The following is a 21779-nucleotide window of genomic DNA, read 5'->3' on the forward strand; positions in this document are numbered from 1 at the left end:
TTCCCCGGAAACCGAATTATGAGCAAAACAAAAAACAAAAAAAAATTGAAGTTCAAAATTCGGTTCCCCGGGAACCGAATTCTAAGTGTGAACAGTAAAAGGTGTTACTTCTATAAATAAATTGGAACAGGTGCTGTTTTGGCGAATTTTTTTTTAAAAATTTATTTCAATAAAAAATTCTCGCAGTGATTGTTGGAAAGAGATGATACTGGTAGCGATCATGGTGGAGGTGCTGGAGGAGTACACGGCGTTACTGGCGAGGGTGTTGGTGAAGAAACAAACGGAAGGGTACGGAGGATGAGAAAACGAATTTGAATTTAAAATTTTTAAAATTTGAATATTAAATAATTTGACATGTAAGAAATTAAATAATATATAATTAATGTTTATTTAGCATAAAATTCATATCATTAACGTCTGTTAAATTTTGGATGGTAAATTGTCTGTGGGACTAAAATTGCCCATTATTTGAATTTATGGACCAAAATTAAGCAATTCAAATTATAAGGACTAAAATTGCTCCTACACTAAATTAGGAGGACCAAAAGTGTAATTAAGCCTAATTAATTTTTAGGCAAGTATTGGTATACTCAATACCAAATAAAGACGGGGATGGATATACAAATTCCATATTCGTTGGTACGGGGATGGGGACAGGGACATGTATAGTGAAACCTGTATCCATCCTATTATATTGTCATCCTTAAATCCAACTATCGTGCATTGGTTCAAAAGACGTGTAAGTCAAAAATAATCCAACCATCGTGCATTATCTTGGAAGATGTGTAAGTTGAAAGCAACTCAACTATCACTCACAAAATTGTCTCAGAAAAATTATGTAAGTTAGAAACAACTCAATCATCATGTATCGATTCAGAAGACGTGTGATTCAAAAACAATTAAACCATCACGCATAAAGTTGACTTGAAATCCTAGTTAAAACTAGGCTCGTACTTAATATTTCAAAGCTTGGAAACTTTCTACTATGTGTTCACCTTAGTGGACTGTCTCAACATGTAACTAAAACGTGTTATCTAAAATACTATTTGACTTAATCTCTACACACTTCATGCTATATAGGTTGATAGGCAAGTGAAAATCCTCGCCTATAACTAAGATGTGTTATTAGATGAGCTTTTATAGAAAATTATTTTCTGTAACTAACTTAATTTTTTACTTACAATAGCTCATCATTTTCCCGACTAAGGACTTAAACTGCGCACAAAATCTAATCCCTAATGACTATAATTGAGTACCAAAATATGTTACCCAATAACAAAATAAATTTTTCAAAAAATCTCGTAATTCTAAGAGCCTAAAAAGACATAATAGCTGAGTATAAAATCTCCTTCCTGAGATAAAGATAAACAAAATACATTTTTGAATGTTTTAACTTTGAACAAATGATTAAGTTATATCTAGTGCATTTTCTATACCAAAAAACATATATTTTAATTTTTATTCAATAATGTATAATTTTTTAAGAAGAAATGTATAATTTTAATTAAGTATATCTTGTATGATTTAAAAAATAAGTATTCGTATTATTTTAATTAAAGAATTGATTGATAAAATGAAAAAAAATTGATTTAAATTTTGTCTAATAACAATTATTGGAAAACACAAATGTATGTCCTTGTTTTTGTGATCATTTGACCCGAGAGTCTCATCCACATTTTGAGATTATGATCTCTCTCTTTTTGATAGAGAGGAAAGAAATAGAAGATAAATAAAGTAAAAAATAATAAAAAGTGAAAAAAAATAAATGAAAAATAAAATAAAATTTGATTATTTGGTTAAATAAAAATGTGTGAAAAATAAAACATATATTCAAGAGAGGATAATAAAATAAATAAATAAACAAGTGAAACCCACCAAGGACGGACCCATGTAGAAGAGAGTGGGGGCATGTGCCCCCACTACCATTTGACACACACATATTTATTTTTATATATAAAATAATATATTTTTAAAAATAAAATTTATATTATAACAAAATAAATATATATATTTAAATCATCATATGTATAAAATTTAAATTTAAATTTTTTTTCATTTATTTGATATTTATCAAACTTTCAAAGGAGATTATTTTTTATATGTGATAAAGAAACTTCTTAATAACGAATTATTTTTTTTTAAAAAGTTTAATTTTTAATAAAATAAAATTTGTAGCATATATATTTACCTTTTATACTTTTTATTTATGTATATATTGATTACAAAAATCAAAATAGTAAAGATCGTAAGATTGTATATTTTGATTAAAAAAAATCAAAATGAGAAAGATTTTTTGAAGATTTATATTCTATTTAGAATTTTTATTATAAAATATGTTTTGAAATAAATTATCATCTAAAATATTATATTAAATATTAAAAATATGTTTATATTATAAATAAATTAAACTTAATTTTTATACAATTTAGCATATTTTTTTTTATGTTTTTATTAATATTAAATTATTATAAAATATATTTTTAGGATTGTCGTTCTAATCAAACATTTTAAAAAATGTCTATAATAGATAAATAAGTCATATTTATGACATGTATTTAAAAAAAATTAAATTCAAACCTACTAAATTATAATATAACATGGTCTGATCTAACTTATTTTTATCATTAATCGCAAGCATAAATATAAAAGCTTGTAAAAAATAATTATGATATATATTTATACTTTTAAAAATTACATGTAAAAATTTTAGTACTATAAATATATAAATAATTATTGTCTTCACTATTTAAAATTTCTGGATCCGTCACTGAAACCCACTATCTTTTAATTTCTTCTTTCTCTATTTTTTCTTAATCAAACAATCTCTTTTATTTTTACTCTCTTATTTTTATTTTTTCCATTCTATTTTTTCTCTACCACACCAGGGTTCGTGAAATAGACATTTGCATAAAATAAAAATGTGAGTCTCTGAAAGAAAAAAAGATTGTCACCGTTTACGGCTCGAATACGTAATGGCACTATGGCAACCCGAATTTTATTGTGCTTTTTGTTTTCCACGTGGTCCCGTGTACAGAGTTATTATTATTATTATTATTATTATTATTATTATTATTATTATTATTATTATTATTATTATTTCTAAAAGGAGTTATTTTAAGCACCACAACTAAGAAGTAAATTCCCCAAAAAAAAATAAGAAGTAAATAAAAAATACATTTTTTCTTAAAAGATACAGCAGAAATGTATTAATAATGTTAAATATTAAATATTTTAATAAAAATATATTATTAGTTATTAGTATCTATTGTTAAGATAATAATTAGTAAAAGAGCAGTGCTTTATCTTCGAAAAAACGTCTGAATCACGTTTTGAAAAGTTAAAATATTATTATTTTATAATAAATTTATTATAAAATAAATATTTAATTTAATATTTTATAATTTAAATTAATATTTTATTTTTTCGGAATGATTTTCGAAATCCTTTTCGGAGGATCTATCATTTTTCTTAGTAAAATCGTTTTAAAAAAAGTCCACGTTGAATGAAGAAGCAGTAGTCAAAAGCATACACACGTATGACGTAACTGGACACAATGCAAGTTTGAAGCTCTGTTTTTGGATTCAAAAACATAAAAGTTAAAAGCAAACGTGGACTTAATTTAAAGAGGATTGCTACACGTTCCAAAAAATAAAACGAATCCTCGTCCGAAATTTTAATAAATTTATATTTTTTAATAAATTTATTATAAAATAATTATTTAATTTAATATTTTATAATTTAAATTATTTTTTTATACATTCGGAATATATTTCGGAGGTTGCGTTCGGAGGAAAAAGAAATTTTTCTAATTTAAATGATCAAAAATCTCAAAAGGTCAAAAGCGCACGTGGATTAGAAACTCAAAACCACACGTGGAGCTATGCAATGCAGCTGGGATTACAAAATAGATTCCGACCCTATAAACACATGTAAAAACACCTGCAGACAGGATGAGTATAAATTTGCAAAATTTAATAAATATGGCGGCAGATATGAACAAGTATTATGATATCTGTCCTACAGTTATATATATAATATGATTATTTAATAATAATTTATTTATTTATTTATATAAATATATTAATTAGTATAATAATATTGTTATTATTTTATATAAAAATATAAGTTCAAGTTGTTAGAATTTTTTTTTCTAAATTTTATGTAACTCATCTTCAATTGAAATTAATAATATCAAAAAATTATTATTTATTATTTGAAGAGTATCAAACTAAAGTTAAGAAAATAGTGAATTTTTAACTTCACGAGTAAATGTTAATGAGTCAAACTTGAATAATCTAAATATTATGAATTTTCTTAGTGATTATGACTCATTTGTGAATGATACAATTGAAATTCAAACAAAACTAAAATAGAGTTCTACTTGAAAGAAAAAGTTTTGCTTATGGGTGTTACTTTTGACATTCTTTGATGGTGGAAAACAAATGAGATCAAGTATTCAATTTTGTAAAAAATTGTTAAGAATGTTCACAGTCCCAATTTCAATCATAATTTCAAAATCTGCATTTAGCACATGAAGTAGATTCCTTGAGTCCTCGTCGTTCTAAGCTCCATGGATTTTTTTTAGAGACACTTATGTATATATGCACAAAGTTGATTGAAACAAAGCCAACAAGTAATAAATAATTAAACTTTGTTTATTTAATAAAAGTTATTTCATTTTTTATTGTTTATTTTGATTATTAATTTAAATTATCTAATCATTCATTTTCTTGTCATATAATTTCTATTAGTATTACTAGACCAAAACAATATATAAATTTGGTGAAGTTGATTCCGATGATGAGGTCAAATGTCTATATATATATTTTTTGAAATTTATATTATATAATTTAATCTATAAGTTTAATCTAACTAATTTCTGTATTTTTTTTACAAATTTTGGAGAATATTGTTAACGTATGATTATGATGTTGGAAGTTCAATTACAACTTTTATTATGTTGATTTTTTAAAATTTATTTACAAGAATTAAATATTTTGTAATCTTTCTTTATAAGAATTGTTATGTTAGATTTTTGTAAATTATAATGTTAAAGACTTCACAAATTAATATTATGTTTACTTGTTAAAATGTTATCTTTTTATTGATTCATTTACTTTATATATAACTAAAATGCAGGTTGCATGTGCAAGTATGGGTGCATAAGTATCCGTGGGGGTATGGGGATAAAGATTAAAATTATTACTTACGCTGGTATGGAACTAGGTACAAGTATTATTTTTAAATGCAAATATAAAAACAAATATTATAGGACCCTGCCCAAACCCTACCCATTAACATCCTTACAATGCATTGACCTCGCCATTGTTGAGTCATGGGTCCGTACGAACCCCATATTGCACATCACTTTTAATATATATTAGTAGTAAAGAAAAGAGTTTGTGCCTTTTTTTTAACGAATAAAATGAGATAATAGAATAAATAGTTATATATGGTTATTATGAAAGATGAAAATATTTTTTTTTTTAATGTTTGAGGATATAATGGTCTACTAAAAAGTAAAGACGAAATACTTTTACATATTTATATCCACTTATTCAAATAGTAAGTTTACCTTTTCTTACTTCACTTGATAATTAATACTCTACATATAATTTAAACCGTTAAATTAAAAGTTCTTAATGCAAAAATAAGTTTACAAATTTTTAAAATCTTTGAAAACTATTTAATACTCTATTTCATTAATTCAAATCAACATATAAAATGTTTTTATGATTATTTATCAATTTTAATTATAGAAACAAAGTATCAAATAATTATTATTATTTTTTAACTTTATAGAGTTGATATATGCATTAAAGACTTTTAATTTAATTTTTTATTGTTTAAATTTGATGTAAAACATGAGTTATTGAGTAGACTAAAATTAGGCAAAGTTACTCTTGAAGTAAGTAAATCATTCCTTACAAAAAGTTTCACAACTTCAAACAAATTAAGATTCACAAATTGATTGAGATTCTAGTAGAGTAAAAAAGGTTATAATTAAGAAAATAAAGATATAATCAAAAGAATTAGAGATAAAGAGAAAAAAGAAAATTCCAAGGTGATCCTTATTTATTAAGGATGATAAATCTTTAGACTAAGAGAAATAAAAATATAACATATTATATATCACATTTTCCTCTTTACTTTTAACATTATTGATTTATTTTGCTAAAATTATGGGTAAATTTTCTCAAAACTTGTAGATAGATTTTTTTTTAAAAAAAGTTACCTGTCAATTGATTAATTTTTTGCAATTAATTTATTTATTTTATATAATTGAATTATGTAATTTTTAATAGGGTCCTGAATGATTGTCAACTTTGACTATTTTTAGAATTGTCATTAAATAAAATGTTAAAATTAATCTTAGAATAGTGAAATTGAGTCAAACTTAACCTTACAAAATTGGTTTATAAGGTGAGGATTACTTTTTCATTTATATATTAATTATTTAATTGTTTTATTTATAGTTGATGTGAGATTTGAATTTTTCTTAATATACTCTCTCACGTCTAATACTATTGGGCTTGATACATAGATAAACGGTGGTGTGACCCTTTTTAATGATCTTGGCCCTTTTTAATGATCTTGAAGAATTCTAATACTATCTTAGAATAATGATTTTGAGTCTAATTAAACCTTACAAAAATTGACTTTTAAAGTGTGAATCGTTCTTCACTTATATATTTTTTAATTATCTTATTTATTGTTGATGTTTTAATTATCTTATTTATTGTTGATGTGAGACTTAAATTTTTTTTCTTCGATAATTAATGTCACTAACACTCCTAAAAAAATTACTTATATCATATAACGATAGATGTTATAAAAGTATTATATATATTGATTCTTGACCGATGTATAAAGACACTTATTTTTTTACATTGGTAGATTTTACATCAATTTTGTAATTGATATATAATGTATTTTTAACTTATATAAAAAATATAATAATAAAAGTTGTTTGAAAAGAGTGGATGAAGTGATCAACGACAAAGAAACGATTCGGTAAAGTAAATATAAGGGACAAATATGTAAAATAATACTATTTAAATAAAATTAAATAAAAATATAAAAAAAATTACAAAGAACAAAACTAAGCTCTTCAATAATATATATTATAATAAATCTAATGATTCTTAAAAAAGAGAAATTAGACCTAACTTAATTTAACAAACTTAGCTTATAAATTAAGAATTGTTATATAATTATTTGTCAATATAAAATTATTATTAACACATTTTATATTGACAATCGAACATAAAATCAATAAAATTAAATATCCGTGAGCAATCCAACAATAATAAGTCAAACAATTGTCATAAAATTCATAGCATCTTAGAATGTTATTGTGTCCTTAGTAGCCCCACTCACGGTACATTGTTTATATTTTTTTGTTGTATTGTCAACGTCGTTGACTCAAAAGCATCCGTTGGTGATGGGTGTACGACCATCATGTCATCAAATTGAGCTTTTATTCTATTTACGCCATGAATCGATCTCCGCGCAAGAAACATGTGTACGCACAACACTCTCACCATCTCCGGTGGAGTTGCTTATCATTATCACATCAGTTCTGGTCCATTTTATGAGTTGTTTAAATTTTAGAAAAATTAATTGTAGAAATAATTTTGTTAAAATTTAAGTAACCTATAAAGTAGACTATAACTGATGTGGCAATAATGTGATATAAGGGATTATTTGTAAGTAATCTCCACTAAAGATGCTCTAAAGATTTGATTAAAATTATGTTCAATATATTTTTAATTTTATTTTCATTTTATGAATAATCATTTAATACATCAAGCAGTAGTGAAAAAGAAGAAGAAGACGACACACATAAATTTACAAACAACCTTAATCAATGTCATCAATTGCTCTAGTCTTATATGACCAATTAGGCTATGGACCCCCCTTTCAAGATATACGTACATTGCACTTGTTATCACTCATCTTGTGCCCACGATCGAGTTATTGCTTGCTATGTTGGTGGTGCCTACAAAATTAAATGTGTAATATAAGCATTTTAAAAAATTCAAATCTCATATTAATTAAAGATAAAACAAACAAAATTTATAAACAAAGGATAACTTTCGACTTAATTATCAGTCATGAATTATTTTAAAATTTATTGTAAAATTGGACATAATTTGTCAAAATAAACTTGGATGCAACATTCATTCACGAGCATGCAAGATTGGAACCTAATTGGTGAATTTGACCCGTTGACAGCTCATAAATGATTTTTTTAGACAAATCAAAATGAATAAAAATAATAATTCATTAATTTACTTGATTCTTGCAAAATTCACCTAAAAACTCATCAAACTTATTTAAAACAAAAAAAAATGACGTATTAACAATTTTTAAATAATAAATATTCAATTCATCCATAAAAGTAATATTTTAAAAATTAAATAATTTTTTATTTTTGAAATATTTTATTTATATTTCTTTTCTTTATAAGTCATTACATTAATTTTTATATAATTTTTAAAATTTATAAGACTTTTTTTAAAATTAAAATAATTTTTTAAAATTTTAATCCAATAAATATCGCATATTATAATTTAATAAATTTTAAAAAAATATTGAATAAATCATTAACCATTCATGAAAGTAAATAAATATATTTATTTGTGAATAAATCGAACAAATGATAGATAAATCATTCATTTGCCACCCCTACCTAATGAACCCTATCGGAGGGTTCTTCACGTTTATATTTTGCTTTTCAGGTCAACGGTATATTCATGGAAGGTAAAAATTGTTTCTATTGTCGACCATTCCATTCATCATTTTAATGTGGCCCTGTTTCTCTATTTTCTGCCATCTTAATTTAAGTCCACGCGTGATTGCAAACATTTCTGGAAAAGGAATTAACATGAAAATACGTACATGGTTCTTTTATGGCTCATACATTCATTGAATTCATATACCCATAAGTTAAAAAGTTGTTCATGGATCATCTTTTCAGGTACATTATTCATTTATTAATATCATGACCCATCAACAACTATTTAAAGTTTAAACTATAAGTATGACTTTAACGAATATATGAACTATAAGCGATATTATGTTACCAATCAAATCAAAATAATTAGTTTCGATATAACTTTTAAGAAATAAACTTATCATAATTAGCAATTTGTAAATAGATTATAATGTACAAAAATTACACCGTAAATTAATATATGTACTTTTTTTTTCTTCTCTCTTTTTTGTTCGTTATATGTACTTTTCTCTCTACACACAATGAGTTTCAATTTTGACTTCGTAATTCCTAATAAATTTTAACAATAAATATTAATATATTAAAATGAGTACTGTCATGCTGCCATTTATACCAAGCCTCTATTATCTACAATAGGAACATGCGTACCTAAAAGAAAATTGTTTCTTACATTGAGATATAAAGAGTAACACCATAAATAATATATATATATATATATATAATTATTTAATATATAATTATATACAATTTTAATGTTAATTTTAAACAATATATATTGTATGTCATTATAATTTATATTTATATTTTTTTAAAAAATATCAACATATATTATCTTGTTTTTCATGTTTTATTAATCATTATACCTTTTATTTTTAAAAAATTAAAAAAATAATATATATTTATTTTATCAAATTCAAGATTTTAAACTAATAAATTAATTATAACACTAATTAAATTATTATATTTTTATTATTTAATTTTTATTTTTATTTTATTTTTAGTTGAAACACGAAGTATCTCGACTCATTAATATTTATAGTATAAGTGAAAACAATTTATTAATATTAAGTATTATCTCAAAAGGTTGCAATGGAATAGTCTTTTGGTGCAATGATCTTCCTCGGCCAAATCACTGAATTTCTTGATGGGACTTGATGTTACTCTTCTGATGGGGAGACAGAGAGACGTGTGTTTCTGATTTGGCATATTGGGAACCATGACCATCTTTATGATTTTAAACCTATTAGGGTTCCCATTAACCCCTAACGGACCAAATTTGGTTTCCACTTATATGGACCCATATCAGTTTTTCCTGTTGGCAGTCTAAAGGCTCACTAAAATTAGATCACTTTTATTGAGCCCAACTAAATGTAAATAACTAATATAAATACTACAAATAATATATGCAGCTCACAATAATTATTAGAAATAAAATTTCTAACAATCTCCCACTTGGGCTTTATATTCATTTAAGTATTTATATCACAAAAATCTTTAGGCGCGCAACTGTATGTTATTTACTTTTAGACTCCCCTTAAACAATCTGGTCCATCTCATACAACAACAGGGAACCACTACAGCTTTCATCACTATCTAATGTGACTAAACCATAATGATCACCACAATTGTATGCACTCAATGACATAGATCAAATATGGATAAGTGGCATAGAAATTACATGCAACGTGATCTTAGTCATGTCTATTTCCAACTGGTCTAAACTTTATTCTTTATAGAGATCCATTCAAAATGCAACATATATATATTTGCACAAAAACAAGTTCAGAATAAAATTATGAACATCAACTTTATTTCTGTAGAAAATCCAAATAATACAAATATCTGGAAAAAATAAAAATAAAGAAGACACAACATAAATGAGACTCCCACTAAACTAAGGTACTATAAGGAATTACACCCATATGAGCAGTGTGCTCATGAAAGACTTTAGGCACCAAACCCTTAGTAAGTGTATCAGCTAGCATAAAATTAGTCCCTATATGTTTTATAGAAATTTGCTTATTCTGAACTCTTTCCTTAACAACCATAAACTTTATATCAATGAATTTTGACTTGGTTGTACTCCTATTATTATTGGAATAAAGAACTGTAGAGTTATTATCACAATAGATTTTCAATGGTCTTTCAATGTCATTAATCACACGTAAATTAGTGATAAAATTTCGCAGCCATATCCCATGGTTGGATGCCTCAAAAAAAGCAATGAACTCCGCAACCATGGTTGATGAAGCTATAATAGTCTGTTTAACAGACTTCCAAGAGATAGCTCCTCCAGCCAACATAAAGATGTATCCAGATGTGGAGCGTTTACTGTCTTGACATCCGGCAAAATCAGAGTTTGAGTATCCAATGATCTCTAAATTGTTAGACTTCTGATAAGTGAGCATATATCCTTTTGTTCTCTTCAAATAGCGCATTACACGCTTTACTGCTTTCCAATGCTGCATCCCAGGATTACTTAAGTATCTGCCCAAAACTCCCACTATAAATGCAATATCAGGACGAGTACAAACTTGAGCATACATTAGACTTCCCACAGCTGAAGCATAGGGAATCTTTTGCATCTCATTTCTTTCAAGGTCATTATTAGGGCACTGTTTGAGGCTAAATTTGTCTCCCTTGGCTATAGGGGTATCTCCTGGTTTACTATCTTTCATGTCGAATCTGTCTAAAACTTTATCGATATAATTCTCTTGGGATAACCTTATGATACCATGAGAACGATCTCTTAGTATCTTAATACCTAATACAAAAGAGGCTTCACCAAGATCTTTCATTTCAAAATTCTTTGTTAAAAATCTCTTGGTTTCGTGCAATAAGCCTATATCGCTCCTGCCAAACAGTATATCATCGACATATAGCACCAAGAATATATATTTACTCCCACTAAACTTATGATAAACACAATCATCAACTATATTTGCCTCAAAACCATATGAGGTAATAACTTGATGGAACTTGTGATGCCATTGACGGGAAGCTTGTTTAAGACCATAAATGGATTTCTTTAGTTTGCATACCATGGACTTTGAGTCACCAGACACAAAATTTTCTGGTTGCATCATATAAATTGTTTCTTTAATGTCACCATTTAGAAACCCAGTTTTAACATCCATCTGATGGAGCTCTAAATCATAATGAGCTACGAGTGCCATTATTATTCTAAAAGAATCCTTTGAAGAAACCGGAGAAAAGGTTTCTTTGTAATCAATGCCTTCCTTTTGAGTGAAACCTTTAGCAACTAAACGAGCCTTATATCTCTCGATATTACCTTTTGAATCCCTTTTGGTTTTAAATATCCATTTACAACCAATAGGTTTCACACCTTTAGGTAATTCAACGAGATCCCAAACATCGTTGTCTTGCATAGATTTCATCTCATCCTTCATGGCATCAATCCACTTTTGAGAGCTAGAACTTTGCATAGCTTGACAGAAGTTGATTGGATCATCCTGTGTTAAACCAATGCCATCCTCATGTTCTTGAAGAAACACAATGTAATCATCTAGAATTGTACTTTTCCTTTCTCTAGTGGATCTCTTTAATGGCACTTCTTGAGATTGTTGAACTTGCTCTATAGGTATTTGAGGGAGAACCTCAATATTGTCTTGTGTAGGGACAATGTCAGGAATAACTCCATGATTGTCACCTATTACTGAGGTAGGTACTGGAATAGTAATAGGCACGAGGACTTGATCACTGTCAATGAAAGGTTTTTCCTCAAAGACAACATTTCTTATGTTCTCTTCCTTCCCAAACTCAACATCCTCAAGGAATCTCGCATTCCCCATCTCAAAGAATGATCTAGTAGTGGGATTGTAAAATTTATAGCCCCGAGAGCGTTCAGGATAACCAACAAAATAACAGCTAACAGTCCTTGACTCCAGCTTGCTTTCATGCGGCCTATAAGGACGCGCTTCAGCCGGACAACCCCAAATGTGTAAATGTTTTAGACTTGGCCTTTTACCCGTCCATAGCTCATAAGGAGTTTTGTTAATTGCTATACTTGGTACCCTATTTAGGATGTAGACTGCAGTCTTAAGCGCTTCTCCCCACAATGACTCTAGTAAGGAAGAATGACTAATTATACTTCTCACCATATCCTTAAGAGTCTTGTTTCTACATTCTGCAACACCGTTCATGTTTGGTTTTCCAGGCATAGTATACTGAGGAACGATGCCACATTCCCTTAGGAAAAGCGCAAAAGGTCCTGGACGTTGTTCACCTGATCCATCATATCTACCGTAATATTCACCACCACAATCAAATTTGACGGCCTTAATTTTCTTTCCAAGTTGAAGCTCAACTTCAGCTTTAAAAGATTTGAAAACATCTAGGGATTGGGACTTCTCATGAATTAAAAATAGGTAGTCATACCTTGAATAATCATCTATGAACGTAATGAAATATTGTTGTCCATTCCAAGATGTCGTAGGGAATGGTCCACAAATATCTGTGTGAATTAATTCCAAAACGCCCTTAACCCTTTCGGCACCTAATTTTCTAGAATTTGTTTGTTTACCCTTAATACATTCAACGCAAACCTCAAAGTCTGACAAGTTAAAGGGTTCAAGAATCTCATTTGACACAAGCCTTTGAATTCTTTATTTAGAGATATGGCCTAAACGCTTATGCCATAATGATGGAATCATGCTTTGGAGTGCAAGAGGTGACATACTCAAAGAACCAAGAGGAGTTGGCTAGACATGAAGGTTTGGGCCAGTCAGGGCCCAATGGGCCTGATGGGCCTGGGAAGGCCCAAGTTGAACTTTTCATGGGCCATATTTTGTTATAGCTATTTTCATATGTTTTGTATACATCATGTTAGTATAGGTATCATATATTTTGGTCTTGTATTTTGGACCACAGAGAGTAGCATTTTAGGTTTTAGGCTTGTTGGGCCTAGTTTTGGGCTTCATGGGCCTTTGGGCTTTTGGTACCCAATATTGGGCTCATTTTCATTCTTGTAATTTTTCCTTTCCATTGTATTTGTTTGACCATTGTATTTAGGTCATTAGATTAGGAATATACAAGAATTACTTAAATAGGTAAAATAGGTTAAACTAGGTTTAATTTGGAAGTCATTTAAGTTACATTTGAGTCACATGTTTAGCACCATGGGTGGCTGAACATGTGCCACTCAAATTAACCCTAAATAACTCTCAAATCAAACCTAAATGCATCTAGGCACCTAAATTTTCGGACTAGCACATGGGAGCCAAAATTTGAATTCAAATTTCAAGTTTGAATTCAAATTTTGGGCGCCACATGTAGCCTTGGATTTAGGCGCCCAAAGTTGCACACTTGGAACCCTACTTAAGTGATTCTTCCACTCTTTGTATTCACTTTTGAGAATAATGAAATTTGAGAGCTTATTCAGCCAAATTTCGTTCAAGAGTCACCATGAGAGAAAGCTTCACCTTAGGAACCCTTCTAGGATTTCCTCCTCTTTGAAGTGAGCTTTCCCTTGCACCTTAAGCTTGGATGCTTCCATCCAAGGCTTAAGCCTTCTTCCTATCCGAGAATCTCCTCCATATAGTGTTCATCACGTTGGTTTCTATTTCCTTGAAGAAGATCCGGTCATAAGGAGAGCTAAGGAGAAGAACATTCATCACTCCTCCTTACCATCTCCATCACATAAGGTGGCTGAGTTCTCATTTATTTTACGCTTCGTACCACGAGAATCAATGTTAAAATTTTCTTTATTGGAACTAACTACATCTAGTAAGTACAAATTATCAATTAAAGAACCAGAACCAACAACATTTGAATTTTGATAGAGGCTAAATTTATTATTTTCAAATGAACAAGAAAAACCAAATTTGTCCAAACTAGAAATAGAAATTAAATTCCGCCTAAAAGACGGTACAACAAAAGTCTCAAATAAATCCAAATGAAATCCAGTTTTTAACTGTAATCTAAATGTTCCAATAGCCTCCACTGTAACCTTGTTGCCATCACCCACATATATAAATCTTTCATTATGACTTGGAGGTCGGCTCCAAAGGCAACCCTGCATGGATACACTAATGTGAGTAGTAGCACCAGAATCTACCCACCAAGTATCACGTGGTACAAAAGCTAAATTAACTTCAGAACAAACAAAAGAGAGAAAATTACCTTTCTTTACACGCCAAGAGGCGTACTTGGGACATTCTTTCTTCATGTGCCCAGGCTTCTTGCAGAAGAAGCAAGTAGGTGTGTTCTCATCCTTTTTGACTTTCTTTAGTTGAGAAGTCCTTTCTACAACATCCTTATTATTCTTTCTCTTCCTATTCTGAGAGCTTGACGCTAAATGAGCATTTTCAGTCTTTTCTCTTTGCTGCCTTTCCTCCTCTTGCACACAGTGAGAAATCAATTCATTCAAGGTCCATTTATCTTTCTGAGTATTATAACTCACCTTGAATTGTCCAAAGTGTGTAGGAAGAGAAATCAAAACTAGATGCACGAGCAAGTCATCAGACAACTCTAACTTTAGTGCTTTTAGTTTTGACGCGAGATTAGACATTTCCATAATGTACTCCCTTATGTTTCCTTTACTTTTGTATCTCATAGAGATAAGTTTAGCAAGCAAACTGCTTGCATCAACTTTCTCATTACTGGTGAAATACTGCTCAACGGCATCAAGGAAACCTTTAGCATTGTGGCTCTCAGAAATAGAGCCCCGAAAAACTTCTGGAACAGATTGCTTCATGATCATCAAACACATTCGGTTTGAGCGTTCCCACTTTTCAACCTTATCCTCATCCAGGTTTTCCAAATTTGGAGTGGGTTTCTCAGCCCGAAGTGCAAGATCAAGATCCATGCAGCCAAGAATTATCTCAACTGCTTCCTTCCAGGCCTTAAAGTTTGTCCCATTAAGCATAGGTATACAATTAATTTGAACAGATAAGTTAACAACACTAGCAACAACAACTGTAATAGAACATAAAAAAAATTTAATTTAATTACATGCTCACAGTAAAATAAAATAGACAAAACATGCAGATTATTTACATAATAGACCCATTACAAGATACCGAGAACAACATTAATTCTTTGTCTTTGGACATACAAATCAACTTGTTAGTGGTACTCTCAATGCAACGATCAAATATTGATAATTAATTCTATCAAATAATAGCCTTTCTTTGGACCAACTATTATTCACATGATTGTAACTTTATAATTGTCACATATTTATCATCACAGGCATGTTATTATTTGGCTAAATTGTGTCTTCCTTTGGAATGAACACAAATCGCATAAATAATTTCATACTAACATCTATTGTAATTTTTAATCAAATTAATTTCTATAATAGGGATTGCTTTGGCAATATATTACATCAATTTATTTAATTAAAAATTACCAGACAAATTAATTAATAAAGAGGGTCTATAATCTGCCAACATTCGCACTCAAATTTGATATATAAAAAAATATCAATTTAAATTTGAACATAATATCAATCAAATTTCAAGAAAATAATTCTTACGCGAATGCCATTAAAAAAAATCGATAATGTGAAATTCAATATATTAATCATATAATTTTCCCAAATATCATTTAATATAACAACAATGATTTTGACAAAAACAAAATAAAATCCCACTTCTGGTGGTACTCAAAGGATCAAACATAATATTATTTTCCCACTTCCAGTGAGAAAAATATTCTTTTATTTCATTGTTGCACAATTAAGTCACTTTGGTGAGAAAATATTTCTTTATTGCATTGTTGCACAATTAACTCACTTCTGGTGAGAAAATATTCCTTTATTACATTGTTGCACAATTATCTCACTTCTGGTGAGAAAATTAAAAATTCAAAAAAGTTCTACATTTGACAATGTGTTCAGGATCATTGCAAAATTGTTACATATACAAATTTATAACATTCACAGGAAATTATACAATTTCACAAAAATTCTCTTTAATAAAAATTCAATTTTTAATTGATCTCTTTATCCGTATAATCAATTAAACCAAATTGAAGCAAAAAAAATGACAACGCATTCAAATACACGTATTATCAATGAAGAGAGAAAAAAAATTGTAACAATACGCTTTAGAACCCCATAACCTAATAACAACGACGGCTCTGATACCACTTGTTGGGATAAATGTCTTAAGCCAAATAGAAATTTTCCATTAATCAATATTAAGAACCGTTGTCTCAGATTACAGAGTTAATGTTAATAATACGTACCTGTATCCATTGACGTTGATCAAAAGGTTGCAGCGGAATAGTCTTTTGGTGCAATGATCTTCCTCAGCCAAATCACTGAATTCCTTGATGGGACTTGATGTTACTCTTCTGATGGGGAGACAAAGAGACGTGTGTTTCTGATTTGGCATATTGGGGACCATGACCATCTTTATAATTTTAAACTTATTAGGGTTCAATTAACCCCTAACGGGCCAAATCTGGTTTCCATTTATATGGGCTCATATCAATTTTTCCTGTTGGGAGTCTAAAGGCTCACTAAAATTAGATCACTTTTATTGAGCTCAACTAAATGTAAATAACTAATATAAATACTACAAATAATATATGCAGCCTACAATAATTATTAGAAATAAAATTTCTAACACAATTAATATATAATTATGTAAAAAAAAAAAATCTTTCTAAATTTCGCATCACAATCTACGAGAAGATGATTAAATTTGATTCCATTAACGTGTGGCACGTGTTTGTTCTCGAACTGTGTCTCTTTCTCCAAATTAACGTTCTTTCCTGTTTCCACCTCTACCACATACATCTTAGCCTGCAAACTTGAAGGTCAACGACTGGTACTCTTATATATATAGTTTCATGCATGAATCACTACCAACACCAACACCAACACCTTCCTTCTCAAAAAATACAACACTATATTTTATTCTTCATCAATCAAAGCATGGACAAAGTTGAGAGAGATTCTCATTCTCATTCTCATTATTATTGTTACTATTATTCCTCTTCACCATCATCCACTTCTTCCCCTCAAAGCCAACAACTCTCACCGAATTCTCCATCAGCTATTCATTCATCATCACACCATGCACAAGCACAAGCAACAACGTCGTCAGTGATGAGTTCTCACAAGAGGAAAGCGGGGAGAAAGAAGTTTCGAGAGACACGTCACCCTGTGTATCGAGGGATTCGTCAAAGAAACGGTAACAAGTGGGTGTGTGAAGTTCGTGAACCCAACAAGAAGTCAAGGATATGGCTTGGGACATACCCTACGCCAGAACTTGCTGCTAGGGCACATGACGTGGCTGTCCTAGCACTTAAGGGCACCTCGGCCATATTCAACTTCCCTGACTCAGTTTCTCTTCTTCCAGTTGCAAAGTCTTCTTCTGCTGAAGATATAAGATTGGCTGCATCAAAAGTTTCAAAGGTTTTTGCTCCTTCTTCCTTGTGCAGTTCATCATCTTCGAGGGTTGAGAGTCTTGAGACTACTAAGCCTTGTTTGGTTGATGAAATTGTTAAGAGTAGGAATGATAATGATGAGTCTAATGAATCCGCGTTTTTTGATGAAGAGGCAGTGTATAACATGCCGAGTTTGTTGGATAGTATGGCAGAGGGTCTTCTCATTACACCACCGTCTATGATGAGAGGATTTGATTGGGACCAGGTTGATTGTGAAACCGATCTCACTCTCTGGACAGATTAATAATATATTATATGGAATATATGGCATTTTTGTATCGTCATATATTCAAAGACTTGATTGTTTACACGGGTAGGTTTTTTTTATCCGTAAGATCAACAATGGTGGTAATAAATTTTGAAGTTAAGATCCTATATATACTAGCATTAAAGTAAATGTACTAAATTTCATTAGAACTCAACAGTTAAGTGTATTTAAGGGTAGGTTATGTTATAATTAAGTTGTATTGGATCTACTCACTTCTATGAAAAAGAAGAAATTAAAGAAACATTGTGATTTGTTTAACCTTTTTTAATCTATAATAAGAAAGATTATACTCAAATCAACAAAGATCAAACTTAAACACATTATACCTCATCCCAACGATTGTGATTTGTTTAATCTAGACTGTTATAACTATTAATCGAAAACTGTAGCATAAACAACTCATTTATTTTTTTTTATCAATGAGAATCGAACAAAGTACAAATTAAGGAGATTTAAAACATTCAAGTACATATTTCAATTAATTGAGTTGGACTCTTTCAATAATTAAGTGGTTAACAATTCATTTAGATTAAATTTTATAATCATTATCCTAAATATCAGTTTAGAGTCAACGTAGTAACAATGAGTTGGGACAATATTTGTAAAGTTTGAACTTTATTCTTGTCTATGTAATTTATAATGATTTACAAAAGTCTCTATTTTTTATGAAAGATTAATTTTTATATTTCTTACTTACTCGGATGTTGGTTCATAATGGACCAAATTTCAAATACTAAAAACATAGAAATCAATGATAAAGATTTATGGAAAACCAGAACTCAAAAAAATAAAAAATATATGAACCAAAATCTTATTTAATATAAACTAATACGCATTCCATCCCATTTTATTAATCACTTTTGAAATTTTTTCTGTCTCAATTTATTTTTTATTTTAAAATATCAAAAATGTATTAATTACACTTGAGAAAAAATTGTTTTAAAAAACATAAGGTGTATAAGACTAAAAGTAAAGCAAAATAGAAGGGGGTTATTTACATTAAATTTTTTTTTACTGAAAGTAAGAGATCCATAATTGAAACTAGCTAGTAAAGTATCCTCTTATATATTTTGCTTCATTTTTAGCCTTACATACCTTATTTATTTTATAATTTTTTTTTCTATAGTGTATTTTTCGTTTCTTACAGTATTTCTGTTTATTGATGTTTTATGTGTTGAGCATTAAGGGGTTACTACAGATACACACATGTCTCCACATTAGTGAGATATTGTCCGTTTTGGGCTCAAGCCCTCACGGCCCACAGGTTTGCTTTTGGACATCACCCAAAATGTCTCTCAACCAATGGAGACAACTGTGTGTATATAAATACATGTCCATCTTCTTATTTGAATGATGTAGGACTTTGCTTGCATCCCAACATTATGTTTTAACCTGCAGGATATATATATATATATAAGTATTTTTATTATTTACCAAAAATTGTTGTAAAAATAAAGAAAATTTTAGTCATATTATATATTATTTTATCTTGAAAATTGGTGTAGTTATAATTAACTTTAATGTTATAATTAACTTTAATGTTATATCTATATATACTTCGATTCTTTTTATGAGGCTTGAATTTGAATTGTTTGATCATTTTTATAAGAACTATTCTAAAATGTTTTTATATTAATTATTTTTTAATAAAAAATATCTTTAACTAATACATTCCTCTTGATTTAATAAGTAGTCAGTAGTGTAATATGCACATTAATACTAGGAGTAGTTTAAAAAAATATAAGTTTATGTCAAGTTTAAAATTATTAAATCAATTAACTAATTTTTTTTAATCATAGTAAATTAAGTAATTGAATTTTATATATAAAAGACTATAAATAGTAATGATTTTAATTGATCAATCGCGTGAAAAAGTTATATATGCTTTTATTCATTAGGTAATTCTTCACAAATTTAATCACGATGGAAGTACTGTAAACGTAGTATACATGAGAAAAACATGGGAAGAAATAATGCAAACACATAATTGAATTGAAATAAAGAAAGAGGTAGTTAATTTTGCATATTTTAGTGAAGTATTTCTTCTTTTGTAATCCAAAATGACAAGTCAACGATTAGGTCTTTGATGATATGACACATTGGGAACACACGTGTCCCATTGCAGCTAGCAGAATCGGTGGGGTAGTTGACTTTTTAATATGGTCAACATATTTTTTTCTATGAGTAAGATCATGGTCAGCATATACTTTACCAGACTACAATTTTATTAGTCATTATTGAAATTATGTAAGCAGTAGCACTAACTACTTTTTACTATTCTTATAATCATTTTACTTTAATATTTAATTTGATAAAAGTCTTATTATTAGGTTAAATTAACATTGTCATTTTTTTAATCCATAATTTTCATTTTTTATTTTAAAATAAAAATATTTAATCTCATTAATTTTAAGAGTAAGAAATTATATATATATATATATATATTTTATCAAATTGGTATCTATTAATCATTACATTTTAATATTTTAATATTTAATCTCATTACTTAAATTATTTTTAGGTGTGCAATTTTTTTTTGGTACACGTTAGGTGTTTTTAATATATTATCATTTAAAAATTTATAAAAATGTAGTTTACATGTAACTTTGAATTCAAATAAAAAAGCTATTGAAATGAATATAGATATTTATTATAACTATAATATAGGGGATTGAATTATTTACTGTAGATGATTTTTATCTAATTTTATCTTAATAATTATTTTTTTATAAATTACATTTTTTTAAATTTCATTTTATAATTGTCTACAGTTTTAATACTCATTCATTATTATATATTTTTTATTATATAATTTTTTTAAAAGTAATTCACGAAGGTATAAATTTTTTTTTATATGCTAGTATATCTCATAAAAACTATATGATCTATAAAGTACATTTTGAGAAAAATTATAGTACGTATAATATCTTACATCTAATTAAAGACTATTTTTTTTATAGATTTGGTTTTTTTTTTTGTATACATCAAATTACTTTCTTTTTCTTTTATTCGAGACTTATTTCAACAAATTTTAAAATATAAAAAACACTTTGGAGCATTTTTATTTGAACTTCAGTAAATAAGAATTTTAGAAGAGAATGACTCAATTGAAAGAAACATTGTTAAATTTATATTAGTAATCATGACTTTTCCCCTTGAATTGAAGATAATAAAATAAATATTAAAAAACAAATTAATTTCTTATTATAAATATTAAATTTATTGAATTTTTTTTATTTTTATTTGTGTGTAATGTTTATAAAATGTTATCAATATTACTTGTAATTATTTTAAAAATTAAATTTTCTAGATTTAATTTGAGATTAACTATATTACAAAATAGTGATTGAA

The 21779-nt window shown here is 28.2% G+C and overlaps 1 protein-coding gene across 1 annotated transcript; it reads left to right on the plus strand.

Annotated features, from left to right (window-relative positions):
* Nucleotides 1-17550: 17550 nt before the first annotated feature.
* Nucleotides 17551-19191, plus strand: LOC109793451 (dehydration-responsive element-binding protein 1B). Its single transcript, XM_020352922.2, has one exon. It carries the CDS (start codon nt 17565-17567, stop codon nt 18402-18404), a length of 840 nt encoding a protein of 279 aa, XP_020208511.2. The 5' UTR covers nt 17551-17564; the 3' UTR covers nt 18405-19191.
* Nucleotides 19192-21779: the final 2588 nt, after the last annotated feature.

Source organism: Cajanus cajan, chromosome 10, assembly GCF_000230855.2.
Source record: "Cajanus cajan strain Asha chromosome 10, NIPB_CcT2T_4, whole genome shotgun sequence".
NCBI classification, from domain to species: domain Eukaryota; kingdom Viridiplantae; phylum Streptophyta; class Magnoliopsida; order Fabales; family Fabaceae; genus Cajanus; species Cajanus cajan.